This window comes from Onthophagus taurus, chromosome 8 (assembly GCF_036711975.1).
Source record: "Onthophagus taurus isolate NC chromosome 8, IU_Otau_3.0, whole genome shotgun sequence".
NCBI lineage: Eukaryota > Metazoa > Arthropoda > Insecta > Coleoptera > Scarabaeidae > Onthophagus > Onthophagus taurus.
The window spans coordinates 4,477,969-4,503,569 of NC_091973.1; the positions used below are offsets into that span (position 1 = coordinate 4,477,969).

General features: G+C 33.2%; 2 protein-coding genes across 15 annotated transcripts; one reads left to right on the top strand and one right to left on the bottom strand.

Annotated features, from left to right (window-relative positions):
• Positions 1-1,256: 1,256 nt before the first annotated feature.
• LOC111425230 (Acetyl-CoA acetyltransferase 2) lies at positions 1,257-3,087 on the bottom strand. The gene is made up of 5 exons (XM_023059136.2): positions 3,006-3,087; positions 2,755-2,814; positions 2,133-2,567; positions 1,674-2,080; positions 1,257-1,625 (listed from the first exon to the last, which is right to left on the bottom strand). The coding sequence occupies exons 2-5, from the start codon at positions 2,795-2,797 to the stop codon at positions 1,344-1,346; spliced, it is 1,167 nt and encodes a 388-aa protein (XP_022914904.1). The 5' UTR covers positions 2,798-2,814; positions 3,006-3,087; the 3' UTR covers positions 1,257-1,343.
• Positions 3,088-5,214: 2,127 nt separating this feature from the next.
• LOC111425674 (ensconsin-like) lies at positions 5,215-24,782 on the top strand. 14 transcript variants are annotated; one of them, XM_023059869.2, is made up of 11 exons: positions 5,215-5,325; positions 19,537-19,566; positions 19,671-19,745; positions 19,947-20,453; positions 20,578-20,676; positions 21,197-21,652; positions 22,381-22,963; positions 23,018-23,861; positions 23,913-24,022; positions 24,086-24,186; positions 24,493-24,782. In XM_023059869.2, the coding sequence occupies exons 1-11, from the start codon at positions 5,280-5,282 to the stop codon at positions 24,504-24,506; spliced, it is 2,865 nt and encodes a 954-aa protein (XP_022915637.1). In that variant the 5' UTR covers positions 5,215-5,279; the 3' UTR covers positions 24,507-24,782. The 14 variants fall into 14 exon arrangements, 13 of the variants coding, with proteins under 13 accessions (XP_022915637.1, XP_022915638.1, XP_022915639.1 ...); XM_023059870.2 differs by having other exon boundaries at positions 19,692-19,745; XR_002707720.2 differs by lacking the exon at positions 5,215-5,325 and adding an exon at positions 10,514-10,963 and having other exon boundaries at positions 24,094-24,186; positions 24,493-24,584.
• Positions 24,783-25,601: the final 819 nt, after the last annotated feature.

The following is a 25,601-nucleotide window of genomic DNA, read 5'->3' on the forward strand; positions in this document are numbered from 1 at the left end:
CTGCAAGAAGGGAATCCTTACAACAAAAAATAATGTCACTGAAGAAATCGAGGTAATATAATAAGTGCTACTATAAGAATAAACTACGATTTGGACCAACTTATGCATGCTGCAGGCATAATACGTCACAAAAAAGCACAAATGAAGCTGAGATATCTGGAAATGATGCAGGGAGGCAGAGGAGTGAAGAGAATTGTGCAAAGACACCACAGCAACAGTCCAGATCAAAGTCCATACAAGACTGTATTGCTTGAAGAAGAACAAGAAAGTCCAGCAATGATGTAATACTTAATAACATATTGATACTTAAAGATATAAAGAACAATACTGATTGGGCTGGTGGTGAATCAAAACAAGTTAATAAAATAGCGCATGAAGTGGTAAGACATCCTCTGGAACTCTGGTTGCTTACAGCAATTGGCACCAATGAAATGCTAGTTGGGCACTGTAATTTACTAGTATCACGGTTGCTATCCTCCACAGCAACTCAATTTGGAGGAGAACCTCAACTTTTGTTACTTCATCAACAGCCAGATTGGTGACTCAGCTTTACTCAGTACATATCGAATGCACTAGATGGTCGAATTTGATTTCTTGGACCATGGTTTGTTGGTTGAAAAGTTGGAGAGGTTTGGATATGATCACTTTCTCACACGACTTCTGGTATCTTAGGTATCCAATCGCAGACAATACGTTGAGTTAAGTGATATGAAGTTAAGGCGAATACATTTTATTAGTGGAACACCCTGTATCTCCAAAACAAAGCGTTTGTCGACCTATGTTTATATGAAGTATTTATGTTAATTTTAAAAGATCTATCGACTGTTAAAGTCCTGCTACAAAAACCTGAAACACCATGTATAAATGATTTTCAATACGAATTCGGCAGTTATTGTGTCCTGTCTTTCCAACCGCAACCAAGACATCAAGAAGACCGCCTGATCATGACTCGACTTGTACTCAGCAGGCTACTAGCGGCACCGTGAATGTTATCCTTATTTTAAAGTTCCCCTCAATTGATAAGCGGATTTCAAAGAATTAATAGCAAATTTGTTGTTCTCTCTTGGCTTCTTTATCTCAAATCCTTGTTTTATACTTTCATTATTCGCAAAAACAAATTTGAGACTAAAATTGAAAAAAACACAATTTTAATAACATCTTTATTATTACAAACATTTTATTATTGTTTTTAGAGTAATGTTTAATTCAATTTGATTAATTAATAATAATTTTTTTTAATCAAATAACGCAATAAAGCAAATACTGCAATTTTAGTTAATACTCATTAAAATACTAACACAAATTCTTTTCAAAAGCAACATTGATATAAATTGTTTTAAAATTTAACAAGATTCAATAGCAATGGCGATTCCCATGCCACCTCCAATACATAAAGCAGCAACTCCCTTGGATTTATTTAAACGTTTCATGTTATAAATCAATGTTACAAGAACCCTGGCTCCAGAACACCCAATTGGATGTCCCAAAGCAATTGCTCCTCCAGCTACATTTACTTTCGAAGGATCTAATCCTAATTGCTGATTAACAATAATCGCTTGGGCGGCGAAAGCTTCGTTTAATTCAAATAAATCAACGTCGTTGATTGACCAACCAACACGAGTCATCTAAAACAAATCATCAAAAAAAGCAATCATCAAAATTTTTAATCTTACCAATTTTTTAACTGCAGGAACTGGTCCTATTCCCATTTCAATTGGTTCGCATCCGGCTTGAGCAAATCCAACAATTTTAGCTAATGCAGTAAGATTTTTTGATTTAACCACATCAGAATTACATAAAACCAACGCCGCAGCGCCATCGTTTATTCCAGAAGCATTTCCCGCTGTAACTGATCCCGTCTTTTCAAAAGCTGGTCGTAACTTAGTTAAACTCTCCTTTGATGTATCCAATCGGACGTGTTCGTCCTTTTCGATCGATCCCAATTTAGAATCAACAACGGCTACAATTTCGTTTTTAAAATAACCGTTTCCAATAGCTTCGGCAGCTCGTTGCTGGGAAATTAACGCGAAATCATCTTGTTCTTCGCGACTAACATTATATTTATTCGCTAAATGTTCAACTAAAAATTTTCAATATAAAAATATAATTAATAAACTAAAAATATAACATACTAGTATTCCCCATATGTAATTTAATTAATGGATCAACTAAACCATCAGCTAAAATCATATCTTCAAGGGGCGAAGTTCCTAATTTAACTCCATTTCTTAAAAAAGTACAATGTCTCGCTTGGCTCATATTTTCCATCCCCCCGGCGAGTACAACGTTTGATTCCCCACATTTAATGGCATTGTAACCGTCATAAACAGCTCTTAGACCAGATCCACAAACCATATTGACAGTTCTTGCGGTTACATCAAGCGGAAGTTTCGCATTTAGACAAGCTTGTCTTGCTGGGTTTTGCCCATGACCTCCCATTAATACTTGGCCCATTACTACTTCATCTAAATCAGAAGGGTTTAACCCTGATCGTGTTAAGGCTTCTTCTATTACAGTTGTTCCTAATTTTATTGTTGGGATTGTTGAGTATTGTCCATTGAAGGCACCTTGAAAAAGTAAAAAAACTTGAATAATAAATAAGGCTAAAAGGTTATTTAATTTGCATTTTTTTATATGTTTATTTTTAGTGTTAAAAAAACTTGCTTTGAAGGTTTCTATTACTACATTGTGAAATTTGATATCATTAATGATATATCTAGTAAAAATAAACATCCTGGTCTTTTAATAACTTACCAATTCCTGTACGGCAAGCAGATACTATGTAAACTTCAGTCATGTTGATTATTTGAAGTTCTATGTAATAAAAAAATAAGAAAGTTAGTATAAATCAACATTTAAATTATTTAGTGAGAGAAAGTTTCAAATTGTGTCATGGATAGACTAAATAAATAAGTGATAATTAAGTAAATGATTACATAACAATACAAAATTATTTAAAATATTTTTAATAATAAAATAATTATTTATAATTTTTTAAAACATACCTTCTATTAAATTTGAGATATAAAATACCTAGGTTATGTTACAAAACTAACGTGAAGTTCGTGCGTCACCGGGAGCTGTCACGAGTTACCATGATAAATCCCCAGCTGTGGCTTATTTATATGAAAATCCCTACCATTTTTACTCGTTGAGTTTCATGATATCCTGGTACAAAATATGAAAATTTGGCGTATGCGCCACAAGTAAACTTGACCGTGCCGATGATGCACGATCAAAAATTTCCTTTCAAAATAAATACTTCAACAAGAAATTTCTATAATATGAGATATTGAGATATTTTATTAATATTAAACTATTTTGGTTAAATTAATATGTAATTTATAAATTATGTTTTGTGTAAATGATTTATTTGTATTTAAATTTGGCGCTGATACATAACATTTTGAATTTATATTTTGCTTAGTCATTTTTTTATTTAATCTTTAACTTAGCTATTTAACCGGTTAAAATTATCGTAATATTTAACTATCTCTTTTGGTTGATTGATTAATTGATTTAGGTTGGTGCTGCCAAATTCAAATTAGCATATTAATACTAATAGTTTAGCTTGTTCGTGCTAATTCTCAAGCAGGTTGAGATGATTATGTACAAGACTAATACAAGGATCATGCGAATCCGAATTTAAAGATTACATAATGGCTACCAAGTCCCATCAAGTGTCTATCAGTTACACAATGTTTTTGTATCCGTGAAATTCGGGTTCGGCCGATGTCTTCGAAAACGGCCGTGATTGTTTTTTCAATGATAGAAATTCCTTGACAGCCATAAAATCTTCGCCAATTTTCTTTAGCACATCATAAATGTTTACATGTCTACAGAATATTAATAATTTAGTAGTTTTCATCCAGGTTGGTATGTCTTGGGATGCAGATCATGTACAAAACTGTCTTTAAAGACATCAGCCGCCCCGATGCATTTTAGATACAAGGACCATGCGAATCCGGATCCAAAGATTTCATAACGGCTACTAAGTCCTATCAATAGTATCTACCAGTTACACAATATCTTTGTGTACGTGAAATTCGGGTTCGGCCGATGTCTTCGAAAACGGCCGTGATTGTTTTTGCAATGATAGAAATTCCTTGGCAGCCATAAAGTCTTCACAAATTTTCTTTAACTCATCAGAAATTCCTACATGTCTACAAAATATTAATAATTTAGTAATTTTCATTCAGGTTGGTATGTCTTGGGATGCAGATCATGTACAAAACTGTCTTTAAAGACATCAGCCGCCCCGATGCATTTTAGATACAAGGACCATGCGAATCCGGGTCCAAAGATTTCATAACGACTACTAAGTCCTATCAATAGTATGTACCAGTTATACAATGTCTTTGTGTCCGTGAAATTCGGGTTCGGCCGATGTCTTCGAAAACGGCCGTGATTATTTTTGCAATGATAGAAATTCCGTGGCAGCCATAAAGTCTTCACAAATTTTCTTCAACTCATCAGAAATTCCTACATGTCTACAAAATATTAAGAATTTAGTAATTTTCATTCAGGTTGGTGTCTTGGGATGCAGACCATGTACAAAACTGATCACCACGATGCATTTCATATATAAAGACTATGTGAATCTTAACATTTCTGTAATGATACCACTCTGCCTATCTTTATTTTGCATAAATCTACACTTCAACAGAACGGTAGCATCTGGTGGTTTACTCACGATCTCAAACCTGAATGAAGGTCCCATTGGATGCCATAAAAGTGGGAGCCCATAAAAACCCAACCTAACTTAAGCCGTCTAATTCAAATCAACCCCAATCTTAATATAAATTCAAATATAACTCAAAATAATGAAAGATTGATGAAAATCTCGATATCGAATTAACTGTATCATTACATATTTAATATAAAAAATTGCTAGAATTTATCAAAATATCAGTGGCGCTCCCTCTGGGCATAGGAAATCGAATTAAACCATATTTAAAAATTTGTGATTGCTTAAATTACAGGAAACTGTAAAATGTATCAAACTAAATAATGTTTAGTATTTACAAATTAATTTGATTAATGATTTTACTAAACCGCGAATAATAATAAAAAGTAGGAAAAAATTGGATTTTTACTTTAATAATATAATAATAAAAAAAATCTATGAAATCGCTAGAAGAATATTTGACGTGTAAGACAAGTGCTGCCACCACAACGTACCAAAATCCCATCGTCCGTTTATAACTTCACATTCTACATTATATTGTGATATGTCGTTTATGTGAGTGTGGTGGTGTTGTGCAGTGACTAGTGCCAAAATGGCAGAAAACGGTCAGGACAACTCAGATCAATTAAAAAACATTGGTAAGTTTGAACGTTTACGTTCGTCCAAATCCATTTGGACGTTTTTTTCATTGCCGGGGGGGTGTGCAACATTTTTTGCCCCCTGGTCCTCGTCCGGTTATATAATCTAAAACGTTTCAACAGCTGTAGATTGTTCACTTCCCGGGGTGTTAAAAAACCACAATTTAACAAGCCCACGGCTTTTCCATACAGAAAACCGCGTGGGTTTTCTTTTGATACGTTAAAATATTCGATTCTTAACTGTATATTTGTGTCGGGAGAAGTCACAGAACATGACCTCGTACCGCTTTTTTTTTGTTTTATTGTACAGGAGTTACACCCCGGACAGATATATTTAATACATGTTAATATCTTGAATCGTGGTGTATGTTTTATATATCAATAATACGTATTGATTTATTTCGTTTCTAGACGGTCAGGTAAAGTTAATATTTGCCGGTTCATTTAGAAAAAGAAAAATGTCACCGTTTCTCGTTAACCATAACCTCTAAATTGTATTCTATGTACAGGGTGAATCAAAATTATTTCACCTATTAATCTATTAATATGCATGTTTGTGTATTAATAATCCTTTTTATATCATTATATTAATCATAAGTTAATAAAATTTTGGATGTTGAAACTTTTGATTCATCACTTACATCACTCAGTAATATATATTAATATATATATATTAATTATTCATGATTATTCTTATATTTTTAGGTGTGTTTGAGAGTAAGTTGGTTGGCGCAGAACCTAACCTTAAAATATGCCGTTTTCAATTCTTTGTTTTCTGTAGTGCGTCTGCATTATTTTTGGAAACACTCAACGAAATACCACACGGAACATTTCCCGTTTTATCCCATGGATTTGAAGCATTTTAACGCCGGTTTGGGACGTTATCTCTCACGTAATCGACTGTTTTAGCAAAATTTATCGATCGAAATTTTTATTTAAAAAATACGTTTGTTATCGTTTCAGTAGCCCTCGATATGAAACATGCATGATTCATTATCTTTTAGCGTTTTATTTATGACAAGTTTTTTTTATATATATATTATGATAAGAATGTTGAAGGAAGGTTTTAAACGTTTAATCGTGAAAGTTCTTTAAATGATTTAATTAAACCAATTTAATACGGATGGAACTTACAATGTCTATTTTTAAAACATAAAAATTCCGGCCGAAAATAATTAAAAAGCAAATTAATAGAAAGTTGTCTTTCTATTAATTTAACAATTTTATTACTTGTGTTGATGTGTTTCACAATTTTCGAAATAAATTTATGACAGATTATAAACATTTCAATATCTTTTTATTGTAAATGAACAGATGGGACTCATGTTATCTGATCAAAAATAACTTCAAATATAATAACAACAACAAAAATACTGAAAAAAATAAAAATGAAGAGAAAGCCGTTCCTCGCTTAATGTACAATTTATTGTTACTATTCGCCGCCGACTATAATTAGCGGCCACTTTGATTAATACTCAATGCTCAGGGCAACATATTCTATTGCTTTTGCTTTTCCCTCGATATTTTTTTATTCGATAAGGACGCTTTGTTTTAACTTTACCCTAAGGTAAAAGTCACGTACGCGTGTGTTCCAATTCAACTTACTCTCAAAGTCTACTAGAGAAACGATTGTTCTCTCTAATTCGTTAAATTCTCAGATTACAAACTTGAAGAACCTTGAAGGAAGAGTTTTTCTTTCTGCAATGAGTGAATAACTAACGGGACTTGTTCGATTACTCACGATGTTTCAATTCATTCGTCATCGCTCACATTTTTACCGATCAAAATTTTTATATTAATATCTATAAAACTATTAAAAAAATTATTTCGAAACGATTAGATTATTAACACTCAACATTTTTTTTTTTACTTTCAGTAGCTAAAAATAGTTTTAATGCGTGTTCGCGATTGTAGATGACTCTACTTAATCAGTCAACCCAACCTAATCTTCACCTACATCTTATATCTCTATGATAATATACTTTATTTAAAGTACAAGTTTATATGAAGTGCCACTTCCAGTTGGGAGACTTGGACTAAAACTTGAGAAATCTACAATTTTAGTGTAATAACCATACATCAAATTTCCTCACCGCAACTAATTGCGTTTTAGAGTTATATATATACGAACAGACATATAGCCAGAAATAGTCGAAATATGTATATTTAACTATTTTTAACTTTTTTGTAAGTTCTGAACCAAAACACAAAAAAAGTATCACCTGAATGATAACTGCCAACTATTACATACAGGGTGATTCTCAAGCTACACGCATAAACTTGAGGATTTATTCCTCATGGCAAATAATTACTATTAGGTGAAAAAAATGTAGTAACCACAAGCGCGGCTTAAATCAGGATTTTGTAGAATTGTCTCGGCAGCAGAATGTATCTTAATTACTGCTCAGTATTAACTATGGTTTTTAAGTGACCCCAAAGATAAAAATCATGATGTTTGAGGTCGGGCGATCGAGATGGGCAGACCATTGGACCACCTTGGCCTAACACATTATCTAGATGTCGCCGCACTTCCAACGAAAAATGTGGAGAACGTTATTGGTACCACTCGCAAAATTGTACTCGAGGGGGATGATTCACTGGTAGTAGGGCTTGTACACGTTGGATGTGATATGGATGGAGTTGGTTGTGCCTCAATATATGCTGCTCTTCGACGACATTCAAAACGTCCTCGTGATTGACTATGTGTACAGGTCTAATTGTTCCTTCAAGTTGCCTAAGCCTCAGTCGAATATTGCCATTTTGCTTACCACGTTGCAAAAAGGATTCACGATATTTATCTACAAACCTTTCTGCATAGAGACGAGCCGCAAGCACAGAATTTTGCTGTGGTTCCCCGTATGTTAATAAGTTCCTCGTTAGAGAAATATAATATTTAATACCCTGTATATCACCCTGTATATGAAGACAATCATCAACTTAATATGTACATGGGTAGGCTAACTTTAAGATTATTATCTATCTAATTTCCTAACCTCTCCTCATCCTCCATCCAATATCTATTGATCATCTCTTCAATTCCCTATCCTGCCCTCTAGTTATTTCCCACAAGATTTTTTCTCTAACTATATACCCCGGCATCTCCTTAGCCAACCTCAACACCCACTTCCACTACCTGGTTTGCACATTTTCTAACTGCCCTTGCTTCTTCCATCCCCATACATCATAACGCTTTTTATCAAGCTCAAAAGCATTATCCTCCTTTTTCCCACGTCGTTCCCAAATATCCTCTTTCCCCATTCCCAGACCTGTTCCATGTATAAACAGTCTCTATTCTGTTTCCAGACTTTGTTCAACATTTTTAGCGTCTTTCGTCTATTGTGCCTCTTCAGTACTTCTCTTCTCTGGCTAGTTCTCTTGTTACCTTGAAATTTTTCTGATTTCTGTTCAGTTTCTTTCTTCTACTACCAGTTTCCTTCCACTCTCCTTCCATTCAATGCAGTACCTTATTTCTCTTTCTGATCTTTTTCCTTTATTATCAGTTTTCTTTCTGGCCAGCTTTTTTTTTCTCATTCTAGTATCATTCTTTTATTGCTATTATCTTCTCTTTCCGTCTCCATCCCATCTGCTCAGTCCAACAAACAAACATTGTTTTGTAACCAAAGGCAGCAATTTAAAAAGCTGTTCAAGTGTAGGTACTCTTTAGACAGACACAATCTCTTTACTATAGGTACATTGATTAAAGCATTATATTTAATCAGGTTTGAAGCTTGGATTTCTTGGAGCATCTTGATCTAATGTTGTAAGGTTGTTTTAATAAAATAATTTATATCTGTTTTATCGAAATTTCTCATTTAATATTTTACTTTTGTTGGAATTGTGCTAAATGAGGGCGGGGCGAAACTATCTCACCCTGACTGAGATTCACCGCGCATCACATTGTTTTTAGGATTTCGTTCCACACAATGTGTCGCATTGTCTCTTTTGAGGGACCACCATTTTGGAAAACTGATTTTCGGCGAAATATAAAATTATTATTTATTCTTCAAGCAATTGAGAATTTAGTCAATAAGTTGCGGTCACACGACGTTTATCGAGCGGGGATGCGCGAGGTGTGGCGAAAATCAACACTTATATGTTCTTTTATAGTAAGTGGCACATAAAGCGAATATAACACAATTACTTTCTCCCATATAGAGATAGTAAATATTATTTTTACTTTAGGAAAAACAAAAATGTTTCCTAAAATCGTTAAACTATATTATTGTGTTATTGCAGTTTATCTAGAGTGCGATATATATAGAGGTGATAATGACTAGGCTGAATTTCTAGCAATCAATGATTTCATAACAATTCGGCAATGTGTGTAAAACTTATCTTTTTGATAAATAACATCATAAACAATTTTAATTATTAGTTTTTACGTTTAAAGCCGCTCTCACTCTAAGAAAAAAATTAAAAATATATTAATAATAAATAAATTTTTATTCGAAATGCTTTCTCTAAATATGCCACGGTTTTCTAACAAGCTATGACTAAATATTTTTTTATTAACGAGACAAATGAGAGCGAAAAATTTGTTTGGGTTTTTATTAGGTCAAGGATTTTCTTGTTGTTTTAAGATTATTCTTTTATTATATTTCTGTTTAAGTGATTTCAAAAGTAAAATTCCCAGAATGTGAAAATAACCTTTAATTAAATTATTTTAATTCAAATTAAGGGTGTGTAATAAAAGAATTATTCTTTTTAGTCACGTTAGATTCGGTAAATTAAGTTATGAATCTTCTTGCCAATAGATGGCGTTAGTTTATAATTCTTTGATTTATAAAAAAAAATGGTTTAATTTAAGAATAGATTATTGACCATGTTTTTAATTAAGCTAATCGAGGGTGTGTACCAGAAAAAAATGGGTTAAACGCAAAATGTTTTATCTATAAAAATTTGCGTAATAACACAAAAAGATAACCAAAAAAGTGTGCTAAAAATTCCAAATTATTTTTAGCACAAAATAAAAGGTCATTGAAGGTGATCTCAATTAAGATAATCAAGGGTAAGAACTAACAGATTTTTTATTAATAATTTAGTTTTAGAGATTATGGAGAGCGTATCGAGGTGTTCGCGTGGCGCTTTCTTGGAGGCGGTGATAACGCTTCGGTGGCGGTTCATAGCGTTCGCATTCACGAACGCAACATCGTTTTCGAAGCTCCAACTCCTCGTAGTTGGCAGTAACAGCGGAGACTTCGTACGGTAAACACCGAGTGATCAAGGCGACGAAACGTGCGCCAAAACGTGGACGTGCGGACGTCAAAATAAAACAATAACAACAAAGACACCGGGTGAAAGACGTCGCTTTCGACGTCTTATAGACATTAAAACGATTCGCGTTACCCGGAATCGGATTATTAAGAATCGTTCGAACTAGAAAAACAGTTCGATAATAAGGTTCCTATTTATAGACGGAGCACCAAAATACGCAACGTTGTGCTACGGTCCTTGTCGATAATGTTAACTTTAATATCACGACAAGAATCAAATAGTCAAATGGATAACCTGGATCATCTCTTTTTATTACCAGAAAGAGCACTTAGCATGGATGCATCCAGGTTACAAAAAGACTTAGAAGGACTCAATTTTGATCCGCGATTACTACACGAAGCCCCTATGGGGAATATATGGTTATGTAAGTTTTAATAAAAATGTTTAATTTTTTTGATTAATTAATTAATTTTTTTTTTGAAATGTACGATAACAATCTGGTGCTCAACTTATCGTGTACCGTCCGCTGCGTTTTCGTTTTACAGTTAAGATTTGTATAGCATTGGTATCCATAAGCCGCCAGGTGTAAAATGTGAAGTAGGACGCGGGCGTATATAGAATATCAAAATAATAATACCGACTACAAGGAAGAAAACTAATTTTTTTTCATTAATTAATTTTTTTTTCAAAAGAAATTTGTTTATATATATATTCTGGTAATCCTGTCCAATAAGGTCGATTTAATTAAATATTTACGTAATATAATAGGCGCGTTTTGTAAATCGCCCCACCGTACAATGTAAATCGTTAAGTACACGATATCTCTTTTACACCCATTCGACCTTCACTATTTTTTTTTTAACAAACCAATGCAACATTATTGAAATATTAGTCATTTTAATACGCGGAAAATATGTAGGAATAAAAAGAAATATTTCCAAATTATAATCAAATATTCGAAAAAAAAAATAATATAATTAATTTTTAATAAAATTTATTAAAAATACAACACGTGTCATAAAACAACAACATTTACCTCTTATCTTAATTTTATCTCGAATATTTTTAATACAATTTTGCAATTACGTAATATAACAAATTGTTTTATAAATAAACAATATATTATTACTTAAGGCTTTTAGCAAAGTATTTAATTAAATTGAAAAGTTAAAGATAAATGAGACGAGGTTGCTTTGAGATAGCGAGGGAGGAAGCGCAAAAGATAGGAATTCATGATTGAGGATATAACGCGACATATAAAGACTGTTGATTTATAGGAGAGTGATGTCAACTATTTGATATTATCTTAGTTATTTTTATCGTTTCCTTTAAATTAGGATTCTTAAAATGGCTTAAATATTATATTGTCGGCACCGAAATAAAAATGAAGGAAACAAGGTCGATAATAACTGTATCCTCTTAGAAAAAGGAAATTATCATAAGGATACATCTGTTTCCTTTGAAAATAAAACGTTTGCCATAAACTGGATTAGATGACCTTGTTACAAAAAAACGTTTTAAAAAGCAACTGCGAATACTGCCGGAGAAATTCGAGTGAAATTTTATTTGTCAACGAAAGTGTAAACAATTTGTTTCGTACGGAGAGAAATTCGAATACGGATCTTCTTTATTAATCCAGGTATACATTTTCTGGATCATAAAAAAGTTTCTTCACGAATTAGATAACAATCACAATAGCTAATAGGTTTTTATAATCACGAAAATTTAATTGAAACCGACACCAAATGAATCGATAAAAATATTTTGCGAAAAGATTAAAGTTTTGTCATAAACATTTTCTTCATTTATTTTATGATTTTAATTTCTATAGTTTTGAAAGTTTCTTTATTTAATATATATATTATCGAGATAGCATGTCACTCCCTGTTTTATCTATAATGCTCATAGTTGTAGCGCCTCGGCCGTGAACGACCTCTATTACAATATCTCACTAAAAATAATACTATAATATTTGTTGTTGATGTAGATAAGTATAAAAGTAAATATAAGTAAAATAAGTATAAAAATTTAGTATTAATTTATTGTTGGTTTCTTAACGTGAGAATATTTTTGAAAAGTGTATTAAATTTAAGTTGAGAAAATAAAATGTTGTGCCATTAAAAACGCGGTATATAAATAGTGGACTATTGTTTGTTGTATATTGACGTCGTAAATGTGATTTTAGGTGTAGTTGCACATTTCCAAAGAAAACTATGAATCGTGGAATGACTTGGTGTGTCGCAATGACGACGTTTGTTTATTGGCTCGTTTTCGCGTCGCGCAATTAAATTTTGCGCTTGTTTTCTCCCAATGTAACAAAGAGAGATTTCACTCGACGTTTTTAATTGCGGCCAATAATAATAATAACGATAATTCCGATGAATCGCGAACCGGTGGCTATTGCTATTGCAATCGCGTGCGCGTCGATAAGCCATTAGATTATTAGATTAGTACATTGTTGTATTGAAAGTAGGGTAATGTAAAATTACCACACGGGCCGGTCCAATCTTCTCGAAGAGCGAGTTCGACTTTTTTTCTATATCTATCCATTTTCTATCCTTTAGGCTACTGCACACCGTTACGCGTTTTTATTGGGCGTTACGCGTTTTGTGAAAACGACTCCTGTTATTTCGATACTCTCTACTTTTTCTTTTTTTAACTTTTGGTTGACTTTTTGTTTATAAACGAGAAACGACCAAATTTAAGAGGAAGTTCCCCGTCTAACGGTTGCGGAAAGCTGCCGAAGGACTTTTTGCGCCTTTTTATAAGTGAAAAATTACCGACCAAGCACCGTAGAATGTCGACGCTTTTTGCCATGGTTATGCAATTCGAATTATGACACCTTGTACAGGATGTCCCCGTTTAAATTGACGCTATCTATCACCACCTAACAAGATTCTGACTAATACTTCTTTACACCAGAAACACTGTAACTCGTTAATTAATCAGCTATTAGTAAGGCCTAATTTTTCGGAATGGAGTTTTATCAACGTAATTGCCTCGATAAAAAATCACCTACTTTTCACACCACGCGGTTCTGACCGGATAATTTTTAAGGAATTCCAACGCCCGGCTTACAAAGGCACTGGAAAGTTTTTGTTATACTACTGTGTGCACAATTAAGACACAAACGTTTTCTAATTGAATTCCAACTTAATTCATTTCATTATCTTTAAATAAATCTACTCAAACCATTTTTTTAATTAATAATTCAGAAACAAAAAAGTCACAAATAACAATTAGAAATAATTAACACCGCTCGTATTTTATTCTGAAACGTAACCGTTTTGTTATCCAGTTATCCACATTTATTTTTAATTACTCTTTGATAGATCTTTTTAATTGCTTGGTATTATCGTTTTCTAATTTACCTCTACGTTATTTTGTTTTAACCTAATTGTGGTAAAATTTATTGAATTCTTCTATATTCATTACAATTTATATTTTATTATTATTATATGAGAAGATGTTTCTCTCTCTAGAAAGATCTAAAAAGAAAGTTAACTCGCATACTGATCCTTCAAGAAAAGTTTTTATTTTATGCTAATTAAAAACAATGCGTCAATAAATTTTTGTTAATGCTATAAAAAATGAGAATTAAATAAACGAGACGTATAATTGGTTGCACACTTGTACTTTTATAATAATTATGAAATGAAATTTTCCCATAACTTAATTACTTTGTTATTGTTGTGATTATTATTTATAAATTTCGTTTTTATTCTCCTTTAAAGTTAAAATTTCTTAATTTTTGTAATATCTCACTATGATATGTTTTTGCAAAAATTTACTTTTCTGGAAATTTATTAAATAATTCGTCTTTATGACCATTTCAATGTTTTTTATTTTCTGGAAAACCATTTTGTCAAAAATTTGCTCATTTCTGTGGAGAGTTTCAAGATTACACTTAAATTTCTATATACAGGGTGCTCTAAAATTCTCCTTACAAACTTCTAAGACTTGTAGAAGGGATCTTTCTGCAACTTCTTACAAAATGATTCTTTTGTTATTGGCGATTTTTTTTAACACTTCCAATTTTCATATTTTTGAAAAATTCTCTACATTGATGCATCTGGGAGCAAAAGTGTTGATGAGCAATCTGTTAAGGCTACAATTTGCTACAATTTTTGTTATAAAAGTTTTTCTGTATCACGCTTCGGATACCGATTTTTTTAACACTCTTCAAATTTTCATATTTTTGAAAAATTCTCTACATTGATGCATTTGGGAGCAAAAATGTTTTAAGGCATTGTGTTAAGGATACAATTTGCTACACTTTTGTTGTAAAAGTTTTTCTGTATCATGCTCCAGGTACCGATTTTTTTTAACACTCTTCTAATTTTCATATTTTTTAAAAATTCTCTACTTTGATGCATCTGGGAGCAAAAATTTTACATAGCACTGTGTTAAGGGTACAATTTACTACAATTTTTGTTGTAAAAGTTTTTCTGTATCATGCTCCGGATACCGATTTTTTTTAACATTCTTCTAATTTTCATATTTTTGAAAAATTCCTTACATTGATGCACCTGGGAGCAAAAATGTTACAGAGCATTGTGTTAAGGGTACAATTTGCTACAATTTTTGTTGTAAAAGTTTTTCTGTATCATGCTCCGGATACCGATTTTTTTTAACATTCTTCTAATTTTCATATTTTTGAAAAATTCTTTACATTGATGCATCTGGGAGCAAAGGTGTTGATCAGCAACGTGTTAAGGGTACAATTTGCTACAATTTTTGTTGTAAAAGTTTTTCTGCATCATGCTCCGGATACCGATTTTTTTTAACATTCTTCTAATTTTCATATTTTTGAAAAATTCTCTATATTGATGCATCTGGGAGCAAAAATGTTTAAGGCATTGTGTTAAGGATACAATTTGCTACACTTTTGTTGTAAAAGTGTTTTTGTATCATGCTCCGGATACTGATTTTTTTTAACATTCTTCTAATTTTCATATTTTTGAAAAATTCTCTACATTGATGCATTTGGGAGCAAAAATGTTTAAGGCATTGTGTTAAGGATACAATTTGCTACACTTTTGTTGTAAAAGTTTTTCTGTATCATGCTCCGGATACCGATTTTTTTAACACTCTTCTAATTTTCACATTTTTGAAAAATTCTCTACATTGATGCATCTTGGAGCAAATATTTTACAGAGCATTGTATTAAAGGTACAATTTGCTACAACTTTTGTTATAAAAATGTTTCTGTATCATGCTTCGGATACCGATTTTTTTTAACACTCTTCTAATTTTCATATTTTTAAAAAATTCTCTACATTGATGCTTCTGGGAGCAAAAGTGTTGATGAGCAACGTATCAAAGGTACAATTTGCTACAATTTTTGTTGTAAAAGTTTTTCTGTATCATGCTCCGGATACCGATTTTTTTTAACACTCTTCTAATTTTCATATTTTTGAAAAATTCTCTACATTGATGCATCTGGGAGCAAATATTTTACAAAGCATTGTATTAAAGGTACAATTTGCTACAATTTTTATTGTAAAAGTTTTTCTGTATCATGCTCCGGATACCGATTTTTTTTAACATTCTTCTAATTTTCATATTTTTGAAAAATTCTCTACATTGATGCACCTGGGAGCAAATATTTTACAGAGCATTGTATTAAAGGTACAATTTGCTACAACTTTTGTTATAAAAATGTTTCTGTATCATGCTTCGGATACCGATTTTTTTTAACACTCTTCTAATTTTCATATTTTTAAAAAAATCTCTACATTGATGCTTCTGGGAGCAAAAGTGTTGATGAGCAACGTATCAAAGGTACAATTTGCTACAATTTTTGTTGTAAAAGTTTTTCTGTATCCTGCTCCAGGTACCGATTTTTTTAACACTCTTCTAATTTTCACATTTTTGAAAAATTCTCTACATTGATGCATCTTGGAGCAAATATTTTACAGAGCATTGTATTAAAGGTACAATTTGCTACAACTTTTGTTATAAAAATGTTTCTGTATCATGCTTCGGATACCGATTTTTTTTAACACTCTTCTAATTTTCATATTTTTAAAAAATTCTCTACATTGATGCTTCTGGGAGCAAAAGTGTTGATGAGCAACGTATCAAAGGTACAATTTGCTACAATTTTTGTTGTAAAAGTTTTTCTGTATCATGCTCCGGATACCGATTTTTTTTAACACTCTTCTAATTTTCATATTTTTGAAAAATTCTCTACATTGATGCATCTGGGAGCAAATATTTTACAAAGCATTGTATTAAAGGTACAATTTGCTACAATTTTTATTGTAAAAATTTTTCTGTATCATGCTCCGGATACCGATTTTTTTTAACATTCTTCTAATTTTCACATTTTTGAAAAATTCTCTACGTTGATGCATCTGGGAGCAAATATTTTACAGAGCATTGTATTAAAGGTACAATTTGCTGCAACTTTTGTTATAAAAATGTTTCTGTATCATGCTTCGGATACCGATTTTTTTTAACACTCTTCTAATTTTCATATTTTTAAAAAATTCTCTACATTGATGCTTCTGGGAGCAAAAGTGTTGATGAGGAACGTATCAAAGGTACAATTTGCTACAATTTTTGTTGTAAAACTTTTTCTGTATCACGCTCCAGATACCGATTTTTTTTAACACTCTTCTAATTTTCACATTTTTGAAAAATTCTCTACTTTGATGCATCTGGGAGCAAAAATTTTTCATAGCATTGTGTTAAGGGTACATTTTGCTACAATTTTTGATGTAAAAGTTTTTCTGTATCATGCTCCGGATACCGATTTTTTTTAACACTCTTCTAATTTTCACATTTTTGAAAAATTCTCTACATTGATGCATCTGGGAGCAAAAATTTTCTGCAACTTCTTACAAAATGATTCTTTTGTTATTGGCTAAACTTTAGTAGCAACCCTAATTCGTGCAATTATTTCTTTCTATATTCTACATAATTTTGGCCAAAATTAACTTATTTGATTTTATGATACTCAAAGTATAAAAAGAGAAAAAAGGATACAAAAAAAGGTTTTTATTGAATAGTAAGCGTGGATCACCTGCAACGACGATGAGTTACGCAACGGTTTTGGAACGCCAACATCGTCGTCGACGTTGAACGTTGAATTTCCTTTCCGGAGATAAACAATCGTAAAGCGCGATAACTCACTTCGGGAGTCTTCGTGTCAACACTAAAATCAGTTTCGCCGGAGTCAGCCTTCCTTATAGGTTGGAGACGCGTGGGCATTAATATACATAGATTAAAACCAATAACAAATACCTGAACGGTGATCTACACACACTCATACTCAACACAAACCGTCGTTTGGCCGTTTTGTGCGACAGTTCATTGTTGATAGTTGAAGTGTCCGCGCGACGGTGGTGCATGCATATATGAAATTTGAAACTTTGTAATTTTTGTATAAAATAGTAAAATAATATGGGTACTGAAACTGATGGGAGAGGAATACCGAGCAATTCATTAGAACATTTAAGAAGTATTTTAGTGTCATCTTTGCCTCCTGAAAATATTGGTTTTTGTGATTATCAAGTTGGAGTGAAGTTAAAAGTAAAAGCGAATAATCCAACAGGTAATTTTTTCAATTATCAACGTCATCGCCGATGTTGCCTTTTAAGTCCTGTATTCTAATGTATTCGTCGCTCTCTCTTCGCGAGCCTTCCTAATCGTAGGTGTCACGACCTTGCTTACAAGGCGAAGCTATAAGTAACCCGATAGTCCAGAGACTGACGACGATATCGGAGAACGATATCGGAAAAGAAAAAAAAACCGAGAAGGAGAGGAGAGATTATTTCGAAAAACACCGCGCGCGTCAGCTGTTCCGTTTCGAGAAACGCGACGAGAAGTTTTTAATTGAAAATCGCGTAATGGGTTTCGCGTGTGTCACCGTCTATTTTTAAGTCCATATATGCATAAAGGACGTCGTTGAATAATTGGAAGAAATTGCCACAAGTGCAAGGTGCATTTCAATGCGTTGTCTTTATCGCGGATTTTAGATGGAAATATTTAATCATGGTCCACTAAAGTCATTTATTTTTATTTATTTTTTATTTAAATATTATCGTTTCATAAAGTTGAATGAATGATAAAATCGATAACAATTGTAAACAGGAATATTGATAAAATTACAAATACATTTGATTTGGAGATAATTTATGTGGAAATAATATGTCATGGTCCACTAAAAATTGAACCAATTTTAGTAAGAACATCGTAGATAATTAATTTATATTAACTTTCCAACATCATTCATCCGTGTTAACTGTAAGCGCGACAAGGATAAAGTAATATTTTTATCGAAAAGATTAATAACTCAAAATTATGGTTTTATACAGTCATATCACGAACATGAATGTAAACAGAAATAATGATAAAGGTAATGTACCGTTCTGATAACACTGAAATTACGTGCAATTTGTTTTGGATATCGACTCAAAATAATTTAATTCTTTTTAATGACTAACTTTCCAAGAAAATTATTATCACAAATTTATGGTTTTATGGTTGTATTGAATATTTTGAATTGTAAACGGGACAAAATTTTTTATTTCTGCCTTGTAATACTGGAACGGTCGGATCGCATTTGAACGTTTTATAATTGCACCTTGTGCAAGTCGATAATAATAATATGGAGCCAAACCGATTTTCGCAACGGTCCCGATCGGAATTTAATAAAATCGCGGCAGGAATTTGAAAAAGGATGACGCAACGAGGCGCTGTCGTTGAAATCGCACGTCTTTAAGACGCCGTAAGAGATGCAATTAAGAGCACCCGAGAAAAGCTACTTTCTGATGCTCACGGACCATGCAAATACTACGCCGGTAAAAGCTACTTTTTGAAATTCTCCTCGTAGAAACTAGGAAATTCGTGTTTCTCGCAATTACAAAATGATTTATTTGGTCGTCTAACTCTAATTGTACGGGCAATTTGTTTTCTATAATTGAACAAGTTTTATACAAAAATATTTTTTAATTATTAAATATTAAAACTATTTTTTTTTATTTACAGCTGGGTCTCGTCCTTCATCAGTCGCAAAAGGTAAAAAATATTCCCCAAAAAAAAATTAATAAACACCCCTAAATTCACCCATTCTATTTTCTCCTCTTTCACGTCTCTTTCTACTCTTATCTGTTCTATGTTAGATGTTCCGTGTAATTTTCTAGGAAAAACCATGCATTGGTTTGCATATGTGGGGCCAAACCCCCCCGATTACGAAGGTAAAACTCTTGAAAGGGAATACATTGGAGACTAACAACTAACAAAACGCAGTTGTCTTTCGTTAAATACTAACTAGTGACAATTTCAACATACAGAAGAAATATGTGAATGTCTTATCTGTTGTGCAACATATGCATGTTGTGTTTTTTTTAAATTCCCAAAAAAAAATTAATTATACTAATTTAATACTAACTTTTCAGAAGATTCAAAATCCAGATTAAAATCCGTAAAGGAACGTGAAAATGAAGAGAGACAAAAGAAGCTGGATGAGCTTAAAGCACAAGCGCAAGCAGCACAACGTTTCAAGGAAAAGAAAGAGATGGAAAGGAAAATGCGACTTGAAGAAATGAAGTTCAAGGAGGACAACAGAAGGCAACAAGTGGAGGAGCGCAAGAAAATGATGAACGAGGCCGAAAGGGATCGGCTGGAAGCGATTTTAAGGCGCAATCAAGAAAGGGAGGCGCGAATAGAAGCGAAAAAACGCAACGAAAGGCATTCGATGGTGTTTGCGTTTGGTTCGTCAACACCTAGGATGCTCCAACCTACCGACTCCATAGGGTCGTTTTGGGGTCATCGTAGGGCGACCTCTACGCAGAATATCACCAGCGCAGCGGCGCCGTTGACTAGGAGACAGTCTGAGAGGGAACTTGACGGAGGTAGCAAGAAAAGAGCTACGTCCGCAGGTGGCCTCGAACGTTCAATAGAAGGTAATAAAATAAATGATAAAATAAAAACGCTGAAAGTAATCACTGAATCAAAGGCACCCTTTGTTTATATTTTATTTCGCGTCGTCTTCTGCAGTTTAGTTGGTAGACCTGTTTATTTTTACAGATATGCGAATGTCGTCGTCTATGTATGAGATCATGAACTGGGATAAGGCGGCCGTAGTCGACCGGCATATTTCTAGCACTGATCCTGCAGCTACCCTCGGTATAGATTCTCATCACGGTCTTAAGCCTAAATATTTTTTTTGGCCCGTAACTTGTTTTACTTTGTTCCGTTAACCATTTTGCTCCGCGATACGTTTCCTCCTGGCATGTTTCAAAATCGTTTCGCTTTATGACGTCTCGTACATATTTATTTTTAATTTTTGCGCTTTTTATACTCTTTAGTGATTTTGTTTTCATTTCACCTATATCGAATATTTAATAGCACCGGTTATATAATATCTGCATGGTATTTTACAGGGTTTTAAGCAAAATGTGTAACGTCCTAGATAGAAATGATTTAAAATAAAAATGTTGCGCTTTGTTTTCTTAACATCCTGTATACATCATATAAAATGTTCATTGAAAACTTATAAAGGTATTTTTTGTACGTTTTAAAATAAATTGTATTTGTATTGTTCCTGGTTTGGTAAAAAAGTAAGCTTGATTAAAATGAAAATTTGTTATTGAAGATGTGTGTTAAGGTGGGTGTGATATTAAGGTGTTAAAAATGTTGTTTTTAGTGTCACCGTCTCCTCAAGTCCCGGCCGGCTGCGCTAGTGGCTACGTAGGGCGTCGCCGTACGGACCTGATGCCGACCATTCCATCGCGGGAGTCGCCGTCTGCACCGTCGCGAAAATCGTTCACGCGCTCTCCAGGTAGGGCTTACTCGATGTCACGCTTAGACCAGCTGGCGAAGCCCCGCAAGAGGGCGGAGCTGCTACCGGCCCTGGCCGAGGCCGGACCTGCGTCGCCCCTTAGAACCCTAAACCGCTCGCAACAGTCCCCCGTTAGTCGTAGCATGAGCCACCTAAATGTTAACAAAGCTGGCCCTCAGCCTCAAAGGCCCTTACGCAAATCTGATAGCCGCAGCATGCACCAGCTCTCGGCCGTTGTCGGTCCGTTGCCACCTCCACGCACCACGCGTGCCGCCCAACTACGGCAACAAAAGCTTCTTGCTACCGGTAGTAACCACGACGGTAAGTACTCCTTCACCGGAAACAAAACTCAAAGAAATGGTAATCTAATGGTTCTAATGGTGCGGGCAATATTTTTTTATTACTGTTTTAATAATTTTTATACTTTTTCTCAAGAATATCTTTGCTTTAGCTTCAATATGGATCGTAAGTAATGCTACAATTTTCATCTCTAACTTTATTATTTTTTTGTTTAAATCAAATCAACGGTGGTGGCTCATATATACGTTTCCCCCTACACTTTTTTCAAATCATGTTCCAAAACATTTACTATGCACAATAGCTGCTAATGAATCACTGAACTAACAACATGTTTTAGAATAAATTTATTTATAACTCAGTAATCCGATTTATGATCGAAATTGTTAATACATTGTTGGAAATAATTCACGAGCACACCCTGTATAATCTAAACGCGTGTGTCTAGCGCAATGAAATTTGGTATGGAAGTTATACATTAATAACGAGAGTATTCCCGTAAGCAGCGCGTACCATCGCTACACGACGTGGCATAGAGTCGGTAAGTCGCCTCACCTCGCCTCCATAGCGACAGAAAAACTCGAAACTCGTCTATAGTATACCTTTATGCTCTGCAAATATTATGGATTTATCTTCACGCGTTCAGATTATATAGGGTGTGCTCGTGAATTATTTCCAACGATGTATGTCTTCGGATTATTGAATAAATAATATACGTGATTTCATCAACAATCCTTTAATGGCATTTTTAGCACCGTCACGACCTAGCAGTTCGTTAAGTCAACAAAGTACGAGTAGCATCACAAGTTCAGTCAATGTACGAATGAGACCGATAGCGGCACCGAGAAGACCTCGACCTATTAGCATAGCAGTAACCGGGATATCAACAAACGGCACACCAGATCCGAAAAAGTCAACAGCGGCTGTTGAGAAACCACCTTTACCAAAAATAAGAAAGTCCAGTCTTGTTCGATCGACAGAGAAGCTCAAGAAGAAATCGGTGGCATCACCAACAGATGGTTCCCCGAAACCTTTGGCGTCTCCGACAAGCTCGCAACAACAAACTACTAGCCCTGTCGAACCGAAACCTTTAATCAAAGAGAAAGAAAAACCAACCGTCGCCAAAGAGGTTAAAAACGATGATAATAAACCGGTTGTTGTTGCCGCTTCTATCATCGCAACGGAAGAACTTACGGTTAAAAATGAAATCCAAATCGATAATAGTAAAGATCTAACCGATACTACAGTTATTAATGATAATCTAATTATAACTGATAGTAACAAAGTTACTACTAATAGTGAAGTAATTACTGAAAGTACCGCACAGATTACAGAGTAAGTAAAATTAAATTAAAATATTAAAAGGTTTTTTTAATAAATTTTTTTTAGACAACTCGTAGATTTAACTTTAAGCGAAAAAGAAATAGTCCATAAAAATAAAGAACTTATTAAATCAGAAGAACATGAAAACGAAAAAGAAGCGATCGAAGAGAAACCAATTCCTCCGCAAAAGCAAATTGAAAAACAACCTGAAAAAGTAGCGGAGAAACAACCCGAAAAACAATCTGATAAAGAACTTGAAAATCAATCCGAAAAACAAACTGATAAACAATCTGAAAAACAATCTGATAAATTGTCTGATAAACAATCTGAAAAGCAATCAGAAAAACAATTAGAAACACCTGTTAAACAACAACAAACTGATGAAAAAATTGAAAATGGTACAATGAGTTCATCAACAATTGATTTTGGTGAATCATCAGAAATGACAACTTCAATGACAAAAGTGCGTATAAATACTGAAGAAGAAGCTAAAGCCGCTTTGGCTGAACGAAGACGTTTGGCACGTGAAGAGGCTGAAAGACAAGCTGAAATGGAACGTCAACGTATAGCGGAAGAAGAACGAATCGAACGCGAGCGACAACAGCGCGAAGAAGAACAACAAAGGTTATTGATAGAAAAATTGAGAGAGGAGGAAGAACAGCGGCTACAAGAGGCGATTAAAGAAGCAAAGAAACGAGCTGAGGAAGAGAATCAAAGGCGGGAAGAGGAAAACCGCATGAAGTTATTGAAAGAAGAATCCGAACGCCGAGCACGGGAAGAGGCTGAAAGACAAAAAGCCGAGCTGCAGGAACGGCTGAAAAATGAAGAAAAAGAGAGGGAGGCGAGGCGTAAAAGGGTTGAGGCTATTATGTTAAGGACTAGAGGGAAAAATAATACACCTCAACAACAGGTAGGAAAACGAAAATTAAAAAAAAATTTTTAATTTTGATTGTTTTTGTAGACTGAAGAAAAAAATGAAGAAAACAAGTCTGAAAAGTTAAACGGGTCAAAAGTAGATACGCCAGAAAATGGGCACAAGAACGGGAAAGATATAGAGACAGTCGATAATATGTAAGCGTAATCAAGAACGAAATATTAATTCCGTCGTAGAACTAATCTTTTTTAACATTTTAGAATACCAGTCGAAACATTGAAGAACGCTAACAACGTCGATAGCCTCAGTACAGATGATACGTTGAATTCAAACAACGCGTGGCAACACAACACACAGACTGGTAAATATTTTCTACACTTTATTAAACAAATTGGGCTTTATTTACAAGGTTATCCATTAATTAAACTTAAATATCAATGAGTCACACGTAAAGAGAGAGAGAAGTTAAGTCTTCCAGTCACGAATTCTTTTTTTGTTTAAATAAATTCATAGATCTAACCATTAATTAGAACACCGAGAAAGTAGGAGGTCAAAAAAATATTTAATGATTGATAATTCAACATTATATAACAACTAATTTATTTTTGATCCAGATAACCTTGTAAATATAACTAAGAAATTATCTAAAAATGTTTTTCTTTTACAGATTTGCTGATGTGAGTCGTCATATTAAAAAATACTTTAGGTGCTTGTGTATATGGAAATTTAATTGTTTAGATTTTTTAATGATAATACCGAAAGCGGAAAACGTAGAATTGCCGTTTGATTATTTTTTTTTCATTTTTCTTTTTATTTTTTTGTAATGATAAAAACGTAGCGGATTGAAAAGAAAAAAAAATTAATTAATAAATCGTAACCGCGTTCATCGCTCCTGCTGTTATTATACATAAGAATTTTAAACGAATTTTTGAAATAAATTAATTAATTAATAGCGTACCATATCGTGAAGTTTGCGTGCAATAACGACTTATACCCATCTCGGCAATTCTATCGGTTTAATTCAATATGTATTTGACTGAGAACATTTTTTTATTATTTTTTTTTTGTATAATGATCCTGATCAAGAAAAAAAAACTGAAATGAATCGTAAAGTGCACAACATTGTTTAATATCTTTTGTATTAGTATATTTTCCCGCAATTGTTGCATCTGAGGCATTGTAATTTTATAATTGTTTTCTTTTAATTGCTCTTATTTATAAAAATCGATTTCGATAGGGTTAAATTTTTAGAACGGCATCTATAGTTTAAAAGTTGCGACTATTTTTTTTAATATAATATAATTTTTTTCTCTCGGCGGTTGTGTTTGATCAGGATTTTCTGATTTATACAAAAAATATAACCCGATTGGATAAATATTAAATACTACAACAGGACTCGGTCTTAACTAGTCATCTTATTCTATGTTGAATTATTTTTTATATCTATCGTTTATAAGGTAACCCCGCTGATTGCTAATGTGGTACTAAGAAATAAAAAAAAATTCAATTTCAATAAAAAAAAAGAAAATAAATTAAACATGAAATAAGAAATGATAATAAAATTAATTATAAAATTTAAATCAGCATCTATTAATTATTCTCTAGCACAGTTAGTTTGTAATTTGTAGTTTATAGGCATTTTTTGTCAGGGTATTTTCAAATTTGCCTTGAGAGAAGTCTGTCGAGATCACATGTGTATGGGATATAAACGTAAATTTTTTTTCAATTTTGTTTTCTATTTCTTCGGTTAACAGTTTTTTGAAGTATAATAATATA